At 32.4% G+C, this 23,245-nt stretch overlaps 1 protein-coding gene across 1 annotated transcript in view; it reads left to right on the top strand.

Annotated features, from left to right (window-relative positions):
• Positions 1–23,241, top strand: part of LOC132744863 (mucin-5AC-like) — a 34,715-nt gene extending 11,474 nt beyond the window's left edge. The window contains exons 7-23 of the mRNA XM_060733653.1: positions 152–1,156; positions 1,498–1,717; positions 1,875–2,806; positions 3,053–3,296; positions 3,546–3,668; positions 6,669–6,779; positions 8,138–8,264; positions 9,496–9,588; positions 9,962–10,011; positions 11,550–11,721; positions 12,428–12,693; positions 14,575–14,741; positions 17,209–17,371; positions 18,275–18,385; positions 18,763–19,128; positions 20,224–20,352; positions 20,722–23,241. Coding sequence (XP_060589636.1) covers positions 152–1,156; positions 1,498–1,717; positions 1,875–2,806; positions 3,053–3,296; positions 3,546–3,668; positions 6,669–6,779; positions 8,138–8,264; positions 9,496–9,588; positions 9,962–10,011; positions 11,550–11,721; positions 12,428–12,693; positions 14,575–14,741; positions 17,209–17,371; positions 18,275–18,385; positions 18,763–19,128; positions 20,224–20,352; positions 20,722–21,098 — 4,656 coding nt within the window. The 3' untranslated portion in view covers positions 21,099–23,241. The remainder of the gene's footprint in view (positions 1–151; positions 1,157–1,497; positions 1,718–1,874; positions 2,807–3,052; positions 3,297–3,545; positions 3,669–6,668; positions 6,780–8,137; positions 8,265–9,495; positions 9,589–9,961; positions 10,012–11,549; positions 11,722–12,427; positions 12,694–14,574; positions 14,742–17,208; positions 17,372–18,274; positions 18,386–18,762; positions 19,129–20,223; positions 20,353–20,721) is intronic.
• Positions 23,242–23,245: the final 4 nt, after the last annotated feature.

Genomic DNA, 23,245 nt, shown 5'->3' with positions numbered 1-23,245 from the left:
ATTTTTGTAAACTTATAAAACTGAATCATTTCATGACTTAGTTTCGGTTAACTAAAAAGTTTATTAAAATGGGTAGGCACTTAAAACCATTAAAATTAATCAACTCCTGTAAATGGAACACTATTTTTAATTTGTAAAATATTTTTTGTAGGGCGTACATTTCGAATTTGATAAGTTCGATATAGAATATCACCCTGCATGTGCATGGGACTACCTTTTGCTAAAATATGACAACAAGCCTGCAGTTCGCATGTGTGGGAAACAAACCTCAGACATTCCAAAATCAAACGCAAATATAATTGAAATAAAATTTTGCTCGGACATGATTGTTCCTGCAACCGGCTTTGTGCTAAAATTGACCGTAAATCCACCGGTTTTACCAGAATCATCATCTGTACCAACACATTCAGTGTTACCAACGTCTTCTCTACCACAAACGCAATCATTGTTAACAACAACAGCTGTACCTAAACCGTCTTTAGGAACAACAGCATCAGTATCAGCATTTGTGCAGAGAACATCATCAGGGTCAATATCGACATCTGTTCTACCGACATCTGTTGAGTCTTCAACACCAACTATATCAAAATCACCACCTGCCCAAACAACATTATCTGTACAAGCATCATATATAACATCACCATCATCGTCCTCAACAGCAACATCAGTAACTATACCACCACCACCACCACCTCTACCACAAACTACAAAAACAAAAACAACAAAAACAGCAACAACAAAAACGCCTTTTCCAACAACATTACCTGCATTTATACAAAAATCTTCAACAACACCCGTTCGAGTACCATCGCATATACCAACTTCGGATGTACACACAACATCATCGCAATCTCCATCATCGACTTTACCAACAATATCAACGGTGCAAACGGTACAAACAAAATCAACTGTACAATCAACTTCGTCATCCTCTGTGCATACATCACCCTCATCATCTTCACCGTCAACTGTTTCGACCTTATCTAGCTCAAAACATTTAGCATCAACATTAAGCATTGATATTTGTGATTCGCAGAGAAGCATGATTGATATAAAGGATTATAAAACCATTCGAATATATTCTCCTAAAGATTCAAATGGAAACTATCCTCTAAATAAGCATTGTGCTTTAGACGTTCACAACTTACAGCAAGAGGTAATTGTGATGCACTATGTAGTTTGTACATTTCAGAATCGTTTCGAAATCCTTCCACGTTTCCATATTTATTCTTTAAAGAAAAAAGAAGAAATCTTATCCAAATATTATAAATTCTATAAAATTCTAATTTTAATATTCTATCAAAGTTTTTGCAACAAACATATGCTAGATCTCTTAGAAAGATGGAAAAATATCATTTTTGTAGGTGATTTGAAGGCTTAATTTCTTTTATATACATCTGTATTAGCTCTTTTGAATATTAAACTGATGGAAAATGAAAGAATAATGTTTAACATTGAGAGTATAACGATCTTAAACACAATTATAAACTTTTGTAGGATGTCAGCATCGAAGTATTAGAATTAGATATAGAGGAACATTCTCAATGTAATTGGGACTATCTAAGACTGTCTATCGGCGACGAACCTCCCCTCGTCTTTTGTGGCAGTAAAATACCAAACCCAGTGACGACCCAAGCAAAGAATATTGAAGTGGTCTTTCACTCGGACTTTATGATTCCTTTAAAAGGATTTATGATAAAGCTTTCAAAGCAATCAAGTAAGATTTACTATTAATTATTCAATTAAACAAAGACAAATTTAATAAGAAAATCCTCCTTTTGTTGGTATTAAATGTTATGTATTGCTCAAATTTATGAAAAAACTGTATAGTTATGATAAACATGTGGAACATTTGTTTCTTTAATATCTTACAGATTCTGACAAGACATCACAATCACCATTTCATACAACAACACTCTTAGATATAAATTCTCCTACCGAAAGTAAAACAACTGGTTTACCGACCGTATTAGAGGAAGACTTGGTTGAAGAGGAAGTTTTAGAAACACCGGACAACTCTGGTTTGGTTCATACTACTGCACATGTTACAAATATGCATACGGAATCGAGTAAATCCACAAACCAATACCAAACAACAGCAACATCAACATCAACTGAAGAACACATTGCAAAAACAGAAGATTCTTCAACTAAAGCTCAGACAGATTTTATATCATTAACTCCCATTAAAAATTTAACAATAACCACAACAGAAACTATATCATCATCAGCACCACCGCAACCAGCTACAACAGCAAAAACAACAACAGAAACAGCAACAACAAGAAAAGACTCAAGCAAACCTGTTTTCTCTTCTACACAAAAACAAGGTACTGAAAAATTGTCAAAAGAAGAGGATAAAAGTAATTTTTCTACCAAATTTGCAATGCAAGAACCATCAAGTGTTTCGCTTACAAAGCCATCGCCGAATACACCTTCAACTCAGAAACCAATTTTCTATGGCGGATCTAGTCATACAAGCTCTTTATCGACCAAACAATCAAGGAAAGTAACAAATGGTGCCCATACTACATCAAAGCCAACGACAATTTCATCAGATCAAACAACCAAACAAGCAACAAATAGTGTCCAGCTAACATCAAGTTCATCTACGATTGATACAACGCCTACATCAGCCACCAGTACAGGGTCTGTTGCCTCATCTTATCATGCCTGTTCTGCCGAAATGATGCCAGTAGTAATGAGTGGGGAATTTGGCTTCATCACGTCACCAGGATTTGGTGACGAAAATGGCTATCCACCAACATCCTTCTGCCAATGGTTTATTGAAAGAGATGAAAATAAGGTATTTTTCTTTTTTGGAAGTTGCATTTTTAAATCAAGAAGAATTTGATTTATTTTTTAAAGTTCAATTTTCTCAATTACAAAAGCAATAATGTCTGTAGAAGTGCTTAACTATTTCCCACGGAGTCAGGTCTTTTTACCCTGTCCCTGGAGCAGGAAAATTTAAATCTGATATCAATTTAGTTATATGATCACTGATATCAAATTGGTTTTTGAAACCTTAATTAACCCTGTACTATCTTTATAGGTAACCATGATAATATTTGAAGATTTCGACGTGGAAAGTACTCCTGGATGCCGCTTTGACAAAATCACATTTTATGAAATGAATGATGATGGGTCTACAAAAAAAACATTAAGAAAACTTTGTGGAAGCGATGTACCATCAACGTTATCAACCAGAAAAGATCTGCTGGTCGAGTTTCAGTCAGATTCAGTGCAACAACTTGCAGGATTCAAATTTCAGTTCATTAAAGTCGATTCAGAACCGGGTAAGACTATTCTTTCTGTCATTTTCTTAAGTCAAACAATCATGAAAAACGAAATGATGTATTTATTTAATTTATTGTCGTTATATTTTTCAGGGCCTTAATATATAAATATTTTTTAATATATATTCGAAAGGTAAGACATCTGAAAATAAAGCGACAGAATATTTTTTTTTTGAATATATTTTCGAAAGGTAGGACATCTTAAAATAAAATGAAAGAATAAATGTTTTAAATATATATATTCGAAAGGTAAGACATACACATGTCCACCGGGAAAGATTCCGTGTACGAAGGATGGGACATGTATACCTGTCGAATGGTGGTGTGACGGTACAACTGATTGTGATGATGAAACAGACGAAATTTATTGTCGTAAGTCATCTTTATCTTTTAAATTGGATTTTTTTTATTTTTTAAATTGGATTTTTTTTATTTTAAATTGGATTTTTTTTTTATTTTTTAAATTGGATTTTTTATCTTTTAAATTGGATTTTTTTTTTATTTTTTAAATTGGATTTTTTATCTTTTAAATTGTTTATTTTATTTTTTAAATTGGATTTTTTATCTTTTGAATTGGATTTGCGTAATAAAGATAATGACAATTTGACATAAAGTAGGTGTAATGTGTTTTGTCAGTTCAAAGAGGTGATGTGTGTAGGTTAATAGTAATAATGTCTCATTTTTATAGCATTTGTTCGATTTATACAAAAATGAATATCTAAAAGTGCGTCGGCTTTTAAACTTAATAAAACAAAGGCGAAGATTGTGTTCTCAAAGTAAGCCCAATGATGAATACTGATATTTGTACGTTAATGTACTATCTTTAAGGCACCTTGGAAAGATTGCAACAAACAAATTTGAATAGGCAATATTCTACCAGTCCGTCGAATCGCCAGTCGAGAACATTTTAAAACAATGCATTGCATTAAATAAAATATATTGAATTTTAGATTAATTGGATCACCCTCTCAAAATAATATTTAATTTGTGATATATATGTGATATACATTGCATATATGATATATACAAATACATTGCATATATGATATATACAAATACATTGCATATATGATATATACAAATACATTGCATATATGATATATACAAATACATTGCATATATGATATATACAAACAATGTATGCTGTACCTCTTTATTTTGTTTCTCTCTACATTATTGGAAATGTAAGATCTGCTTACTTTGCGTTTTGATTATGTGTTGTAATCATTATTTTTTTGTGAACGAGGGGCAATGCTCAAATCCGAAAAAATAAAAAATAAATATTCAAAATATTCATAATCGTCAGTGCTCTTTGCAGTGTAAAAATTATTTTCTTTGTTCACTTCACAACATTTTACTTTTTTAATACATTTTCTAAAATTTAAAGAAAATTAGCATGAATCTGGAGGCGTGCTGCTTTAAAACATTTTAATAATGCAAGTGACCTAAAACTAGTTTTGTTTTTGTGTTGTTTGTTTTTCTAGTATTTACAGTCCGATTTTAATACAATTTAAGTCATAATTCTATCTAACAGTCTTTCTTGGATAACTTATCAGTTATTATCAATTTCTCAGTTTATCAACCTTCATGATTTTTGGACAATTGACCCATTAGACTCAATGTAATTTTTGCCTCGTCTCCAGAGATTTCGGTTTAATCTTCAGACGAGGAGAGCACTGACAACCCAAGATTACCAAAAAGAGGTCAAAATTTCAAAAAAAAAATATAGCCCTTACTGTGTTAGTAACGCAGTAGAAATATGGTGAAAAATACTGCAAAATCGGCCATAAATCGCACATAACATGGATATTATTACTTTTATCTGGAGTATGTTAACTAGTCTTTAAATCTCAGTACTTTTTTCACAATTTTTATTTTCTTGAAATATTTTGCTTCATCTGGAGGCATGCAGCTTTAAAATGCAAACTTGTATGTATATCCTTTTTTCATGAATTATTTTCTTTAATAAAATGATTTTCAATTAGATTTATTTTATTTTATTTCTCCACGGTAACTGAATGTTATGAAGTGGTTATGCAAATAGTCGAATAAATAAATATATGACTGGCATCCAGGCATGCTACACTTCAAACAAAATTTAATCTCTAGTAATTTCATACACCAATAAATTATCTACTTTATTCCATAATGTAGGTGAAATGAACAAATGTCAAAATCATAAAATACTTTTATATACTTAATTTAAATGATATTTTGGGACTTTTATTCAATGTTATTTTTGGGTAGTTCTTTTGATGTTTTCAATTCACAACATCCGGATATATAATTTATTTATTAAAGAAGTAACATGACATGGCATTTTCTGTTAGATAGTGTCAATTTGTTATATAAATATGTGTATTATATCACAAATCTAATGTAACTGTAATAGTTAATTGCCTTTTCATAACATAATTATAATGATAATAATATAATAAAAAGCGGGCATGGTATATGAAGCAAATTAACAAAATTAAACATAATTAATCCTGTTTTTTGTTTGTTTTTTTTTAGTTTTTTTTTTTTAATACTGGTAATATGAAAAAAGTGCAGGCATTCCTCAGATTTATTTCAACATGTTTGTCAATGTCTATTGGTTATAACATAAGATTAGGAAACCAAGCAGATAACTTCATTGAAAATAATATAAATAGAAAAAATGTGAATACTTAAAGGAAATTATTTCAATAGAGTCGTAACAAATTTACAGCAACATGTGCAAATTAGCGCAGCAAGGCACCGCGACAAACTACTTTTGGCATGCGTTTAACATGACTAAATAAAATATATCTGTCAATAGCTTTCTTCATCAGAACATATGAATAGAAACATATCCAACAGAGCTGTTTTTATAATGACATGTTCAAAGTTGCAGTAGGGCACCGCCATGAACAACCGCCATCTGTAATATTGTAGGCATTCGTTTTGTATCACTTAATGAAATATACTTGACTATATTTTATTAAAAGGCCCATTATGCTTCAGAAATGCTTTCAATTTTATATTTCTCAAAAACTTGTTATTTCTGGTATCCCCCCCCCCCCAAAAAAAATACATATTGGCCAAATTCATTAAATATATGTTACTGATTTTGCTGTGTTGGCAATTGATATGATAATAGTGAATTAGTATTTTGTATGGAAGTCAAAATACTACTTTGTTTACATTTGCTACCTTTACGACAATCTTTTCACGTTCAGCGATACTTTCTTCAGTTTTTTAACATCTAACATGTTCTAATTCCATTATTAAAACATTACAAAACACATGTTTGACATTTGTAAAGAATTAAAAAAAAAGATTTTCTGAGGAAAAGTGTGCCTTTAACAAAACACCAAAACTTACATTTAAAATAAATTATTTCTTTCACAGAAAAGTGCGGCGATGACCAACTACAATGTGGAGACGGTACTTGTTTGGATAGGTCAAATCAATGTGATGGAACACCACAATGTTCTTATAACACGGACGAACAAGACTGTGGTAACACATAATAAAAAATTAAATTTGAGCCGCGTCATGACAAAACCAACATAAAGGGTTTGCGACCAGCATGGATCAGTCTGATCAGGATCCATGCTGTTCGCTATCAGTTTCTCTACTTGTTAAAGGGTTTGTAAGCGAACAGCATGGATCCTGATTAGACTGCGCGGATGCGCAGGCTGGTCTGGATCCATGCTGGTCGCAAACGCACTATGTTGGTTTTGTCGTGACGCGGCTATATATAAGAGAACTAGTCTTGTCAGAAAATTTGTCTTTTTTTCTTGCTTTTACACTAAGATTATGTGACACACCTACTTTTACTAATAATAATCAATTTCAAGAAAGAAAAAAGATTTTGTACTCATTATATACTTGATATGTATGCAAAAATACTTGATTAAATGAAAGATACGAAATTAAGAATACATGTAATGCATTAATTTAAATGGTATACATGGACTAATAATAAGTAAATTATTAGCTAATAATATAAGATAAATATGTTTTGTTTTATTCTAAATATCAAATACTTTTTTGGTAACTCATATTTATGTATCATATCTTTTATGATATCATAGAAGATAAAATAAGTATCATGATAAATATTTCGCATTCCCCGAGTTCGTACAAAGCGTACTACTTTGTTTAAAAAATGAAAGGGTGTTTTTTTCGACGCTCAATCTTGATGGCGATAAATCATGTTAAAATACGGTCAATTTTTTTTTATCTTGGTTTGAAAAACAGTAATCAGAGAAGAAAAGATATGATATTTTGATTTTTATTGAATCTACACGAAACATTTTTTTGAAAAAGAAAGAAAAGAGGTTGGGAGAGAAAATAAATATGACCGAAATAAACCATTCGGTGACCTTTCAAAATAGGACAACTGTATTCATAATAATATCAAGGGGCGATATTAAATTAATTTAGTTCTTTTTTAAATATCTATAAAATATATGAATAGAGTTAGTCGCAATTCAATTTGTTAAGTCGATGACACGGTAAGTAAGTATATCTCGCCTAATACAATTACCTTAGAGCAAATAGTAGCTTTACCTTTCACTTTAACCAGGGTGTTTTAAAATAATATATATGTTTGAATAGGTTTATATAGGTATGCATGGATCCCTGACCTGTCTAATTAGTGGATACAAACAACATATTTGTAAACAAAAGAGCAAACACCAAGCCTTTTGACGAGTTTTCCACAACTACCGGTATTTTTAATGAAATTCAATTTGATACTTATATTGACATTTTAAAAGCAGTTTTACGTTGTAACATTATTACTGCATTTAGTCATTTGTATATAGTGCGTGTAAATTTATAGTATTATTTATTTTGGTTCCTCCATTCAGTTTCAGTAACACAAGACGACGCGAATACGAATGTTAAAGTAAATATACAGGGAGACTGGATGCCACTGTGTCACAGTGATGTCACGGAGCAACTACAAGATAATATCTGTCAAGCTGCTGGATATAGGTATGTCATATGAGCCGCGTCATGACAAAATCAACATAGTGCGTTTGCGAACAGCATGGATCCAGACCAGCCTGCGCATCCGCGCAGTCTGATCAGGATCCATGCTGTTCGCTTACTAACTCTGTTACAAGTAAAGAAACTGATAGCTAACAGCATGGATCCTGGTCAGACTGCGCGGACGCGGAGTTACATAACCTGGAGTTTTATAAAACTTTAAGGCATAGAATGCCCCAAAATTGCTTTTTATTTTATGCTTTGATTTTAAAGTCCTAAAAAAGTAACTCATTGCATAATAACCAGATCAACCTTTCCATTCTTTAGATTTTTGGCAATTAGCACTGTTATAGCGGTCAAAATACTACTGTCTTTTTCATCGTGCTACTTTTATGCTTTTTTTTTCACATATAGCGCTACTTTCTTCAGGCACAAAGCATCTAAAAATGCTCTGAAATCATTATTTTAACGTGTCCCACTCTTTTTATAAATTGAACGTTGCAGGTAAATTCTAAATAACAGAAATTTCGTTTGAATCCGGGGGTTGTTTATTGTTTATGCGGGGTAAATTATTAAATTAAAAGGAATTATGGCAAAATGAAAATTTATTTTGACTCTCACCTCTTCACTCACTATATACCTTTAGATGGGCACAATGTCACTTTAATAATAAAATCAAAGTATTTATAAATACATGCCGAATATGATTTTGTTATGAAAGATGAACACATCAATAATCGTATGATAGTGTATAGAGGATATTCACGTTTTTTTTTCTATAAATACAGGATTTATTGTCATCGAGTGGTGTGATGATGAAATATGATATTTTTCATACATCATGAAAAAAAATCCTGTATTTATAGAAAGAACTTGAATTTTCTGTTTATTATACATGTATATATTTTTCTCTTTGTTTGACATAACAATTTTAAAGACTTCCCCTTAAAATTATGTGTTTTGGTTGAATTTAGAAGAAGTCCGGCAAGACACCAGCGAAAATACGGAAAATATATTTCACTGTAGCGAAAAATATTTTTTACAGTGAAAATGCAGAAAATGAAAATACACATTTTCTGTCATAAATTTTCTCAATATTTTATTTGTAAGGTTATATAATAAATTTAAATATATCCTAGATTTGCATAGTCATTTAAGTAAGCCATTAGAAATGTTTTATTGCTGCGTATGACTATTACATTGCTTTATGACGAATCTTTAATTTCTATAATTTTAGGTCGGCTAAACAGTTGTTTAGTGAAAAAATTCAAAATCAGCATTACTATTCGATGGCTAAATTAGTGTCGGGACAGCTGAGCTTTAACAAAAGGTATTTTTCAAATTCATACTGTACAGGATTGGTGCATATGAAAGGCTTGTGGTTAAATACTCAAGTTAATTCTTCATTTTTTTGTCTGTACATATCTTAGGATTGACTTTACAAATACCATTTTAGCTTCTATTTTTACCTAACGATACTTTAAAACAAAAATTAAAGTTAAACTATTCATGTAAAGTTGATGGTGTGACATTCAAAACAATTCAAAAGAGCTATTACTTCTGCTTTATTAATCTTTAAAATAGACAGGTTGGGGTGACTATAAACCATAACGCTTTAAATTTGCCTTTAATGACCATAAATATAAAAGGCTTTGTTGATCTTTTTATGATGATGTAAAGAAGCGTATGATTTTATTTTGTAGTTTAGTATGTCAAAGTCATGATGTGGTTCGTCTGCAATGCTCAGGGTCAGGTAAGAACAAAGGTTTATCATGAGACATAATTATCGTCCAATTATCTACGGAACTGTTTTTTGTTGAATGAGTTTAATATTCAGTTTATTCAATGCTACGGCGGCAATTTGCAGTTAATAAAGCAAAGCAGTTTAAATTTAGATGTGACCGCAGTGTACTTTCACGCCAGATAATTTCCTTATTTTTGACCTACAACATTTTTAGTACAACATTTCGCAATCGACGTTTTTGTATCCAAAATTTGTAAAGTTTAAATTATTAATTCTTTAACAAATATAATAAGATGTTGTGTCTGATAGTATAAAGCGTAATGGAAGTTGTGGTCTAGTATCTGCCTCTAAACTCACTGGTCGTGGGTTCGAGCCACGACGATGTTTCGTCATTTTACATCAGTCCTGTTAAGTGCCCCTAATCTGACTCAATATTTGTTCAAGTATGTTGAAATAACCTTCAAGTTTTCTTCACAATCAAGCTATAATAAATATGTATTAACTAAACTTATAGTACAAAGTGGGCCTTAACGCTAGGTTTCGTATACATGGATAGTTTCAAACGTCTCGTAGCTAAATTCGTAAACATGGATAGTTTCCAATGTTTCGTAGCAAGATTTTGTATACATAGATAGTTTCCAACGTCTCGTAGCTAAATTTGGTATACATGGATAGTTTCCAACGTCTTGTAGCTAAATTTGGTATATATGGATAGTTTCCAGCGTCTCGTAGCTAAATTTGGTATACATGTACTTGAATAGTTAGCTAGATTTGGTATACATGGATAGTTTCCAACGTCTCGTAGCTAGATTTGGTATACATGTACATGGATAGTTAGCTAGATTTGGTATACATGGATAGTTTCCAACGTCTCGTAGCTAGATTTGGTATACATGTACATGGATAGTTAGCTAGATTTGGTATACATGGATAGTTTTCAACGTCTCGTAGCTAGATTTGGTATACATGTACATGGATAGTTAGCTAGATTTGGTATACATGGATAGTTTCCAACTTCTCATAGCTATATGAATGGCGGCGTGGCCGAGAGGTTAACGCTTGGGACTAGTAATCTAAGGATTGCTGACCGCGTGGGTTCAAACCCTGTCAGGGGCAAACCGTTGTTTCCTTGAGCAAGAAACTTTACATTCATTGCTTAGTACTGGTTGGTTCCAGGAACGGATTCGAGAGTGTTTCAATAAGCTTATAGCTTCCAACACAATCGAACTAAAATAAATTTGTATAAACTAACTTCTCATAGCTAGATTTGGTATACATGTACATGGATAGTTAGCTAGATTTGGTATACATGTACATGGATAGTTAGCTAGATTTGGTATACATGGATAGTTTCCAACTTCTCATAGCTAGATTTGGTATACATGTACATGGATAGTTAGCTAGATTTGGTATACATGGTTAGTTTCCAACTTCTCGTAGCTAGATTTCGTATACGCAGATAGTTTTCAACATCTTGTAAATAGTTCAAACATGTCAAATATACTAATATCCAGTTTGCATTATCAAAATAAATGTATATTTTTTAGATTGTGGACGTAAAGGAGACCATGTCCGAAAGAAAAGAATCATAGGAGGGTCAGTATCAAGTAAAGGGGAGTGGCCATGGAGTGTGGTTCTCCGAGCAGGCAACACCCCAATATGTGGAGGATCCATAATAGACAACATGTGGATAATAACTGCCGGACATTGTGTGAAAGAGTAAGCTGACTATGTATAACAATTTTATATGACATTCTAACCGGTGTTAGTCGTTTAAAGCGGCTATTGAGCTAAAATTGTTTTCTTACCCTAAATATCAGCCCTGTCAGTTTACATAACTTGCGTATTAAATAATAAGCCCCCATTTTAAATTTGAACCATCTTTAAACATTCCTGTACTATTGTGTAGTATTATCATGTTATGCATTGTAGAGCCTTCGTGTTCTGTACTATCGCGGTCTACATTATTGTGTTCTGTACTATCGCGGTCTGCATTATTGTGTTCTGCACTATCGTGGTCTAAATTATTGTGTTCTGTACTATCGCGGTCTACATTATTGTGTGCTGTACTTTCATGGTCTACATTATTGTGTTCTGTATTATCGTGGTATACATTATTGTGTTCTGTACTATCGTGGTCTACATTATTGTGTTCTGTACAATCATGGTCTATATTTTTGTGTTCTGTACTATCATGGTCTATATTATTGTGTTTTGTACTATCGTATTATGCACTATTGTGTTCTGTACTATCGTGCATTGTAATACATGTATCGTGCTCTAAACTGTTGTGTTGTGTTCTATTGTATTATGTACTGTATTGATCTATACTATCGTGTTATGTAAAGAATATTATGTTCCATTGTGTTCTATATAACGGGTGCAGTTACAAGTCTATCTGAAATGATATATATTTGTTTTTCAGTTTGGTTGACAATCCCCAGATTTTATCTGTTATTACTGGTGTAAGCGACATTAATGATTTAGACCGTCAATTTCGTTATGTTTCGGAAGTTCTGCTACATCCAGAATATCACTTTATCTTCAATGCAGACATTGCACTGCTGCGTCTACAACAACCTCTTGTATTTGATAATAATACTCAAACAATATGTCTTCCGTGGGACAAAAGACAATTCTCTCCATCAGATTTATGTTATATCACTGGATTTGGGGTGTCCGACATGAAAGGTATGCTGTTATGTAACAAATCTTTGCTATGTTCAGAATTTAAAATTTATTTAGTTAGTCTGCTACACCTGAAGTAAATGCAACAACAATTTTATTACAGATATTTGGACTCAGAAAACGTTTGATATTTATGATATATGTCGCTTTATTTCTTTGAAATATAGATGATTTAAAGGGAAATTTGATATGACTTGGTTAACGCATTTAAATCAATGTATGATCAACCAATTATTTAATCATATAACTTTAATCATAAACTTTTATTTACTTATTTCAAATGCATCACATATTTTATAACTTTGCAAAAGAATGTAACATGTTGGCTCAGTCATTGTAATAATTACGTAAAATATGATTAGGGCGGTTTTGATTTTTTTAATTAATTTCTTTGTAATTTTGTATATTAAATTGATTTAACCTCGGGGATTTTTTGTAATGAATGAAATCAATATATGATCCTTTATGTTTTTAATTACATAATTATAAGTAATACATAGAGGATATTTGTTTGTTTTGCATGTAAGATTGAAATATAATTTCACTGAGTGAACACCAGATGCAATATTTTCACGAGTGGCGTAGCCACGAGTGAAAATATAATAGCTGGTGTTCACGAATGAAATATATTTCAATCTTATATGTAAAACAAATAAATTTTCTTTTTATTTCATGCTTTTTAAGTGATTTTAAGTATTTTTCACTGACTTTGCCGCGTAACGTCGCGCATTCTCCTTTGTGACGTCATCACATCATGACGTCACATCATCAATTTTGATATATAGTTCTGTTAAATTTCTCTAATTTTGTTACATTTTTAACATGATGACATCGACTTTCTTTTCCTAATGAATCACAATTTACGTATGACGGCATTTATTTCTGCCTGTTATTCCATTTAGTTATGATTTTCTTTTCATCCGCATTCGGATATAGTCCGGCTACAGTGAAAATTATATTTTATAAATTTCACTAACGTTAGTGGTTTATCAGAATATAATCATCTGATATATTTCAATAAAACACTGGAAAGCATGAAATAAAATATAATTATATATCTTAAAGTCTATTTAGTTATGCTAATACATCAGGAGTTGGAACACTAAACTAATTGACGTCTAAGCTGGCTAGTTTCGGCCATTTTAGCCGTTTAAATATGTATGTCCTCGTAAGACTTCTACATTTCTTCTAATGGAATATACGTTTTAATATGACAGTTTGTTTAAAACAGTATTATGTACAGAGAAAATTATGTACAGAAAACATTAATTTTATGGCGTATTTGTAGCATATTACTTACATGTATGAAATATAGACGTAGGGGTCCGGTTATATTATGGATTTGACACGAAAGTGTAAGCTAGGAATATATATTGTAATTGTCCGATTCCGTATTTGTAGGCAACCGTCCGGTTAGCTCAATAGGTAGAGCGTTGGACTGTGAATCGGGCTACCCGGGTTCGATTCCAGCACGTTGTAGGTCACTTTCGTTGTGATTGATCATGAAATCCTTTTATGGATATTCGCACTGCATCTCTGCTTTTGCATGTACAGAATTAATCAGTTCCTTGCGAAAGTGAAGGCAACTGGTACTGGTAAACTGCTTGACAACCTGCCAAGGAACGATGCGGTGGTTGAACTGTGCTCTGGTGAATTCAATGTGGCTTACTGTCGTGACCCGGAATAAAAACTAACACCACCACCATATTTGTAGTATATTACTGTATAAAAATATTCACACAGGGGTCTATTCCAGGAGATTACGAACAAAGCTTTCTTCATCACATTTTGAATTACGAAAGCATTGTTCTTTTAGTCAATGCTGACACCGGCATAATTAATTAAGTTATGCAAAGTTCAAGGTCATGTTTTTATTTCTTGCAGATTATTACACAACTGTTATGCCGAGGTACCTCAGGCACGTGAAGACTAAAATTGTTGACCTGGAGAAATGTAAAGCGATTTATTCGACCCGATTTTCTAGCAGGGAAAGGATAAAAGATAACATGTTATGTGCTGGATATGCAAGTGGGGGAATTGACTCTTGTAAGGTAAAAACTTAAGGGCAGCGGTGAGTGGTTAAGGTGTCTGCCTCTCAACCCAGAGATCATGGGTTCGATCCCTACGCGGGTCACGACCATGGATTAAAGGGAGAATGAGTCATAAATCACACGTACATACAATATAGAATTACTGGTACATAAAAATATTTATCATGACTTGAAAGAATATAATTATGTTATATCTTTATAAAATACATAATTTTTAACATTTCAGTTTGCAGTCAATTGGACTTGAAAATCTCTGTCTGAGAATATTAAAGAAATAACAAATACTCTTTGATTTTAATCTGGTCATATAATTATAAATTGCGGTAAGAATGTATAAATATATTAATATTTAAAAAAGATGTATACAGAGCAAAGATTATGTCAATTGTCCATTAATATGAGATATTCACATATCCATAACAATTTAATTTATCGAAGTTTTTTTTTTTAATAACTGCCACAAATTGTGTGAAACTCAATTCCCATAACCAAAAAACTTGCCTATATATGAATGTTGATTTATAAATAGATTACATATACATTTTTTATTCATCTTTACATTAAGCTTTTAAGGTACAGTTATTTGTTGGTATTAATTCACATGCCTTTGATACATTTATAGTGATTAGAAATGTAATGTTAAATGTAATGTTAGCCCCAAAATGAACCTGTGATCTTTGATTTAGAAAAAAGTCTCGAACTTAGGTACAAGTACACGTTCAGCTGTATTTAACCCTAAACCGTCTGGTGACAACTTAACAAATACATACAACCAGTGTAGACCAAGATCAACCACCGCAACCTTGTCGTCTGCACTTTTCGCTATTCGTTCAGTATATTTAATCTTGAAATTTTCCCTAAAAATGATTAATAGTTTTGTCCAGATTGAAAGATGGGTGAGTATATTTAGCAAGGTAAGGTTTAATTAGGATTAATTACAATTAGTTGCATTTATCAATTTATTTATTAGTGTTGTAAATGTAGAATAATGAAAGTTAACAAAAGAGTACAGCATGATATGTACCACAACAAAGTTTCTGTCAAACATTATACGAGATGTTTCATATTCAGTGCATTTCTTTCAGATACTTGCCAATGCCATTATACACCTTAACATAAAATATTATTCACTAGCCATTAATTAAATAGACCGCTCTAATTCAAATATTGAACGATGGTTTGTATTTATTTTGGTGACTAAAAATCACAAATATGCAATTTGAGCATTTTTTCCCTAACATACTTTACAAATAGCATTCAATGAGGAACAAACAAATCTCAAATGTTGACGCCAAACGAAAAGAAAAGAACGTTTTATCTAATTATTCAACCTCGCTTTTCGAACATATTGCGTTTATTATAAAGAATTTTTCAGAATTTTATACAAAATTTAACATAAATAAATTTCAAATTAACATTGACGATTTTTTATCATGGCGTAATCAGTTCAGTGAAATTATCATCAAATTGATTTAAAAGATAGCATTGCTAAATAGGACGCGCTTTGAAAATAAAATGCAAAATACTTGCACATGCCAAGATATCTTCTTTTCTTTAAAAAAAAAAAAAAGATATAGCAAAATTATTTACAGGCAGTTGCTTCCTTTCAGAAACTTTATGGTAAATTAAACAACAAGTGCTTCCATTGAAATACAAATAATTTAAATATATGGAAAGAATAAAAGAATCGGGACATATTATCGCGAAAGTCAGTAGTCTTTCTGAGTACGACCTTTCAGTAAACAAAATAAATGGACCATATACAGTATATCATAATCAGATTTCACAACAGGGATTTCTATCTTTGGATAGTATCATAGTTTGGGGACCTTTCTGTTGAAAATATGTCAGAGTTAAATCGTATACATATACATGCACAGTGCTGGAGTGCAGGTATTAGTTACCCGCACTCCAGAGCATGCCCACTGATTGGCTCATTTTTGCTGGGGTTTACATATTGTGACGGCAGAGAAAGGGGAAGCGTCAAAAATATCATATTCAGGTGTTCGTTCATTGGTTCCTTTTGCCGGGGTTTCATATTGTGACAACAGGAACGTGTTTTTATTTTTGACTATGATACAAAAGAGACACTCGGCAATCTGATTATACTCGGGGGCTACGCCCCCTCGTACAAATCAGATAGCCTCGTGTTTCGATGCTCTTTCTGTTACATAGTTTCAAATTATTGCAAGCAAACCATAATTTAAAGGAACGACAACCTGTCACGATTTTTAGCATTGTTTCAGTACAGTTATCCCCCTGTATTGTTTATTAAAAATTACTTTTTTCTTTTTTAAAGGGTAGAACATTTATGTTCTCTATTTAAAATACTTCATTTGAATAGGAGGTTGTATTGATTGTTGCACGGGAAACATAAATAGGCACGAATAATTTGTGAATAGTTAAGCACGTTTTCAACATAAATTGCAAGTTGTTACTTTATATGTTTTCTTTGTTCTATTTACAGGGTGACTCCGGCGGAGGACTGATGTGCCGTACAGCAGACGACCGTTGGTCGCTGGCGGGCGTGGTTAGTTGGGGAGATATGTGCGGTAGTAAAAATCGCCCGGGGGTCTACACAAATGTTGCCTTCTTCTTAGACTGGGTCGCCAACACAACGAACCCGAAGAGTTAGTGTGACGATAATTTTTGAATTTATATTAATTTTAAGAGATCAGTTCTATGATAATGTATTAACCCTGAATTTGCTGAATTTGTATAATTGATTTGCCCTACTTGAACTTAAACAACTTGTAATTTATTCAAAGATTAAAGGAATATATGGAAAGTTAAAAAGAATTGAGCAACCAACCGTTAAGAAACTGGAAGAACTGTACGTTATGTGCAGGCTGGCATGACTGTCTAACGGTGGCAAAGGCAAATGACTACCGGTTTCATCATGTTAAGGGTTAACCAAATGAATTATTTGCCGGAGTTAATTAAAAAATACATTAAAAAAATATATAGTTAATGGTCTTCTGTCGTTGGTATAGTATTTCGTTGAAGAATTTTTGTTATTTTTTAAAAATTTGAAATTTGAAAAGTACATGTGTTGATTTTTGTCTTTTGATCGTTTGATGTAACGTAATTTTGATAAAGACGATGTCACTATAATACACGTAAATCCGGAAACTGTAGTTTCTTTAGTTATCTAAACATTTAGAATATTTCAAATTAATTTTCTTGCTTCAAATGTGACGATGTTCCAGTTGTTGGAAAAAATGTTATAAAAAGTATTATACAACATAACATAAAAATTCCTGCCGTGACGATAAGAAAGAGATATATTGTGCTTTGGTACCAATCTCCTACGCAGTGATCTCCCCTTATCAGTACAGAGCTGCAAGGGAGGTAATCACTGTTAGGGGTTTACTCTGTTGTAATGTAACACTAGAAACACACATGCCGAAGGTAGCTGTAAATGAAAATTTGATTCATTTGATGAAAAAAGTTTATTCAACGTATCTAATTTGTCAAACTAATTCAACTAATTGTTTTCTGTATTATTGACACTCATAATATATCTATATCAGGCGTGAGGAACGTGACATGTGACTTCGAAGACAACGGTTGGTGTGGTTACACTGATTTATCAACCGGAAATTACGTCTGGACAAGGAAACCTGGTGATAAATACATAAAAGGTAGCTTTTTTTATTCAAGGTACAAATCATTCCAAGATATCAAACTAATTTTACATATTAGAGTATATTTTAGTAAAAAACATTACCTTGTTGTGGTGAAATGTTGATTTTGTTTGAATTTTTGTCACAACGACAATATCATAATGAGTTTTATGGTGACGAAAGACCGGTCGTTGAAAACTATGTTACAAGCGCGTACAAGGCACAGAAACATACGTGAGCATGGTTCAGTTGCTTCAGAGATATTTTCCATCCAGGGTATAAAACGCAAAGGGTTAAAAATATAAATTACATATATTATTACCACATATTGGTCAACGCCTTTTTGTTATCTGAAAAAAAAAGAAAATAAAATCCTTCAAATTAACTTTTTGTAGGCACTATATTATATGCAACTAAAACATCGTCGGCAAGCAACAAGAACGAACCACTGACCGCTGCTCTACAGACACCAATGTTTAATACGGACAGAGATGGCTGCCTATCATTTTCGTTCATGTTTAGTGGCAATTCAAATATCACACTCTCGGTATTTGGAGTAGAGAAAAGTGACGGTCAGGGAACAAGCAAGGAACTTCTTTGGAGATTCACAAGTCATTATCCGGCGAAAGATTCCTGGAAATCCACGGAGGTCACAGTACCTGCTCAATATAATAATATAAGATTTGAATCATTGAGTGAAAATGGTGGCATTGTTGGTCTAGGACTTGACAATGTTTCTATGTCAGTTGGACAATGCGCTGGTAGGTATTTAGATTCTTTCGTCTGTTCTGTATTCTAAGTAGATACTTGTATAGTTTATATTATATCATAATTCAGTTAATTTAATTTAAAGTGTGTTTTGACGTGTTACTTAAGTCCATTCATAATGCCTAGGTCACAAATAAAACGGGCGCCGTCCGATTAAACGATTTTTATAAAATTGGCAGATTTTTAGATGTCGTGGACGCCGGGCGATTTTAAATCTGATACCTTGCGTAGTCATGAATGGAACAGTCGTCGGGCGATTTTTTGCTAAGTGGATTTTACAGAAAGAATTGAACGGATCAGGCGGTCGCCGCCCGATGTCCGTACGGCGCCTGTGCGATTTAAAAGTGAATCGGACGGTTGCCGCGCGGGCGCCGGGCGACAATGACTTTACATTGAATTGCATCCTAGATAAATCAGCCAGTTGTAATTATGCCAGCAAAGAAGTCAGCTGCCAAAGCCAAGGGGAAGACCAAGGAGTTGGTCCGTGTTTAGAAGGCGAAAAATCAATCTGACATTCGCATTGCATTTGAGAAAATTTCATGTAACACAGTATTAAAAGAAATTCACAATATTTATTTTTGAGGCAATTAAACCTTCTTAACTGAAATTAGACAAACACAAGCAGCGTCGCAATGCAACAAACAGAACCCTGCGTGCCTGTACCATGAATCGACGAGTGGACGCTTATAATCGTTTGATACTTGTTAGTATTCAGTACACTCTCGGTGGAGTGGAGACGCGACTCAGGACGCTGCATGAATTCTTTTGGGAGTGACGCCATAAAATATTCCGGCCCGGGTCAGCTTCTAAGTATTACTTAAAATCAGAGGACGCGATTGAGCAAATTCGCAGTTGGCTGCCGTACGGATAGTCATGCCGTGACAACGTAGATATTGATTTTTTGAGAACATAATTCACGGTGACATTTATTGATTTTGTGACTAGTCATTAAAGCCAGAGACCTTTTTATGCTTATATAAATTTAAATTATGAACTGTTTTGATTTTTGAATAATGGGCTAATTAACAAGGTTATCTGTATATTTAACTGTAAACTTGTTAAAGATTTTTTTAATTTCTATTTCACAGGCTCGGAATTTCTGACGTGCACGTTCAATGATGGGAACACGTGCAATTACGAACAGTACACAGGTCATAATTCAAAGCCCTGGTCTTTTTCAGCGGACAGTATGGTGGCATTAATGCACTCTGAACAAGGTTTTTTTCTTTACGATAACTTAACATCACATCTCCGGTGCCCTTTTTTATTTTTGATATTCAAGATGTAAGTAACTTTTAAGGCCTTAGACATGTCTTTTACAAATATTGGACCCCTGTAGCAAGTTATTTCGTGTATAATTTAAAATATTTGAACACATTTTCAAGCCATTTCAGCCGCGTCATGACAAAACAAACATTGTGCGTTTGCGACCAGCATGGATCCAGACCAGCCTGCGCATCCGCGCAGTCTGATCAGGATACATGCTGTTCGCTATCAGTTTCTCTACTTGTCATAGGGTTGGTTAGCGAATAGCATGAATCCTGATCAGACTGCGCTATTACACTATTTTATAATTTTTATTTCAGATCTATTCATAAAAGCAGGTGGCGACTTGCAAACATTTGGTTACCCTGCCATGTCTAAATTGATTTCACCTAAATTAACACACGAATTCACTTCCATCCCTCACTGTGTGACTTTCCATTTTAAAAAGTTAACGCAGACGACACATGAACTTGTTGTTGGTACATATATAGCTTTTGGCGCGCAATTAATAAACCCGGTTGTATTTTGGAGCTCGGAAAACGTAGAGACAAATAAGTGGTTACACGTCACTACACCAATACATCATGGGGTGTATGATCACATCTTCTTTGAAGTCAAAAGGGAGACATATACAAATGAAAGGATAGAAGTTTTCCTGGACGACATTCGTGTGACAGATGGTTTATGTGTTAATTGAATATCTATTCCAAAATAAATGATGAAAATGACTAGTCAGCTCGTTGCCTCAAATAGCAAGCAGCCTTTTTGCCCTCGACAAATTCCGAGAAAGCAACACATGTGCATTTCAGTTATTTGTTTCCAAACTCATCTCAAAATTTAAGAAAAATGTTGTCTATGAAATATTGATATTTCTAGGTCCTCAACTTGTCCTGATTACGAAATGGATCTGTTGAGCCAACAACAGAAATTTCGGCACAAAATTAAACTTAAAATTTGAGATTTTTTCACATGAAACTGGATTACCTAACAAGTATTGAACTATTTATTATCTCGTATCTTAAACAAGTATACCACAACGTGTTTTTCTTTTGCAATTTCTGAAACCAATCATTTTACAGTTGGTCTCAGTATTTCTTATTTGATTATTCAAAGATAGTGCACGTTTCGGACATTGATTTGTCAGCCATCTAAAATAAAACTCTCCAACTAATGTCGTTTAGGGTCTTAGACTTTACAACATAACCCATAAAGTTTTCAAGCATTTATGCCCATGTTCTATATTTGATATTTGTATTAAGGGGATCTATATATTCTGACTATATTTATGTTGTTGCAAAATACAGCTTTAAAATGTTGTAAATTGTATTAAAAACTAAAGCTTTTATGGTAGACTTTTTAAACTGTTAATACACATAGTGTTATCCTATTTACATGTAGATATTGTTACTGCATTTATATTTTTATGTGTTTTATTTATACATATACAATTAATTTGAAACCATTATCCCTTGCTAATAGTATATGGACTGTAAGCGATTGTTTTTAATGTGTTTATTCATTTATATTTATATCCAAAAATGGGGGTAGCAAAGAATTTGATATTTTAAATGAGTATTAACTCGAATGATACGTAAGGGTAGACTTTTTAAACGAAAAGACAGAAGGTATTTATAAAACCAAAAAGACTGAAATTATTAATAACGAAACGTAGTTATAATACCGAAAAGGCAGAGAGAAGTCTTAAAAAGTGTTTTGATGTGATTTTTTAATCCAATAAATTATTGTTAGGACTTTCTGATAAAATTTGGTACACTTGGGACTAATTTATTGTCTACCTTTATTTACATGTATATCTATTTTATTGTTTCTCATTCAAAATGTGAACTGTAAAGACTATTCTATAATTAGTTCCTAGAATTTTACGTTAAACGTTGTATTTTAAAGAAGTAGTACATTCTTTTAAGTCACCAGCCATTTGTGATATTTGTTTGAAACTAGACCTATTTATGTATATATGTTTGTGTGTGCCAAAAACTGCTTTTATCCAAGAAAAAATTATGCTATTTTGCACTTACTATTTATGCTTTAATATATATTGATGTGGTATTTAGCAAGTAGTTCATTATATACAGTATTCATGGTTGTTACCATATATTATAATTATAGCAAAGCATAACTTATATTATATAGTAAGCAACCGTTTATACCCAGCCATTCAGTATGTTTAAATCATTATTACGAGTTTAAAATACTACACATTTGCTTGCTTGATTTGATTTAAAAAAGAAAATTAATTCATAAATTTGCAGCAGCATTGTATATCAAAAATATTAGCGTCACGGTTATCCAATGTAAATCGGCGTAACAAATACCAATATTATAATGCAACACGTCGAGTACAGATTGTACTATTTTACTGGATAGAAAAGTAAAATGGCGATGAACGCGAATAAAAGTAAATATGTATGAATGATATAATTGTAAATAAAAATATAAGTATAGATGATTTATGCTCAACCGATTTATGCTCATAATGGAACGCTCATTTTTAATGTCTCTCATATTGTTTTTTTATGAATATATAAACTATATGTTTTGTTAGATAATTGTTACAGTGTACCTATATATTTTATACTAACATTTTTAAATTTGTAGAGCACTTTAATGAGATATGTTTGTTATGTTTGTTTCTAATTATATTTGAAATTGTTGACGGGTACTTCATACATGTATATGAATTGTAATTGTGATTTCATATAAGAAGAGCTTACATATTCGTATGTCATATGTTTCTAATATAACAAAATAAAAAAAAAATAACAGTTCACCTTGTTGTAAATATTCGATGTTGGACCAAAAACAAAACAGAGATTAAAACAGAAG

Source organism: Ruditapes philippinarum, unplaced genomic scaffold, assembly GCF_026571515.1.
Source record: "Ruditapes philippinarum isolate M1 unplaced genomic scaffold, ASM2657151v2 ctg2411_1_1_1_1, whole genome shotgun sequence".
NCBI lineage: Eukaryota > Metazoa > Mollusca > Bivalvia > Venerida > Veneridae > Ruditapes > Ruditapes philippinarum.
The sequence above is the reverse complement of the archived record's forward strand: the minus strand, read 5'-3'. Positions and strand labels throughout refer to the sequence as shown.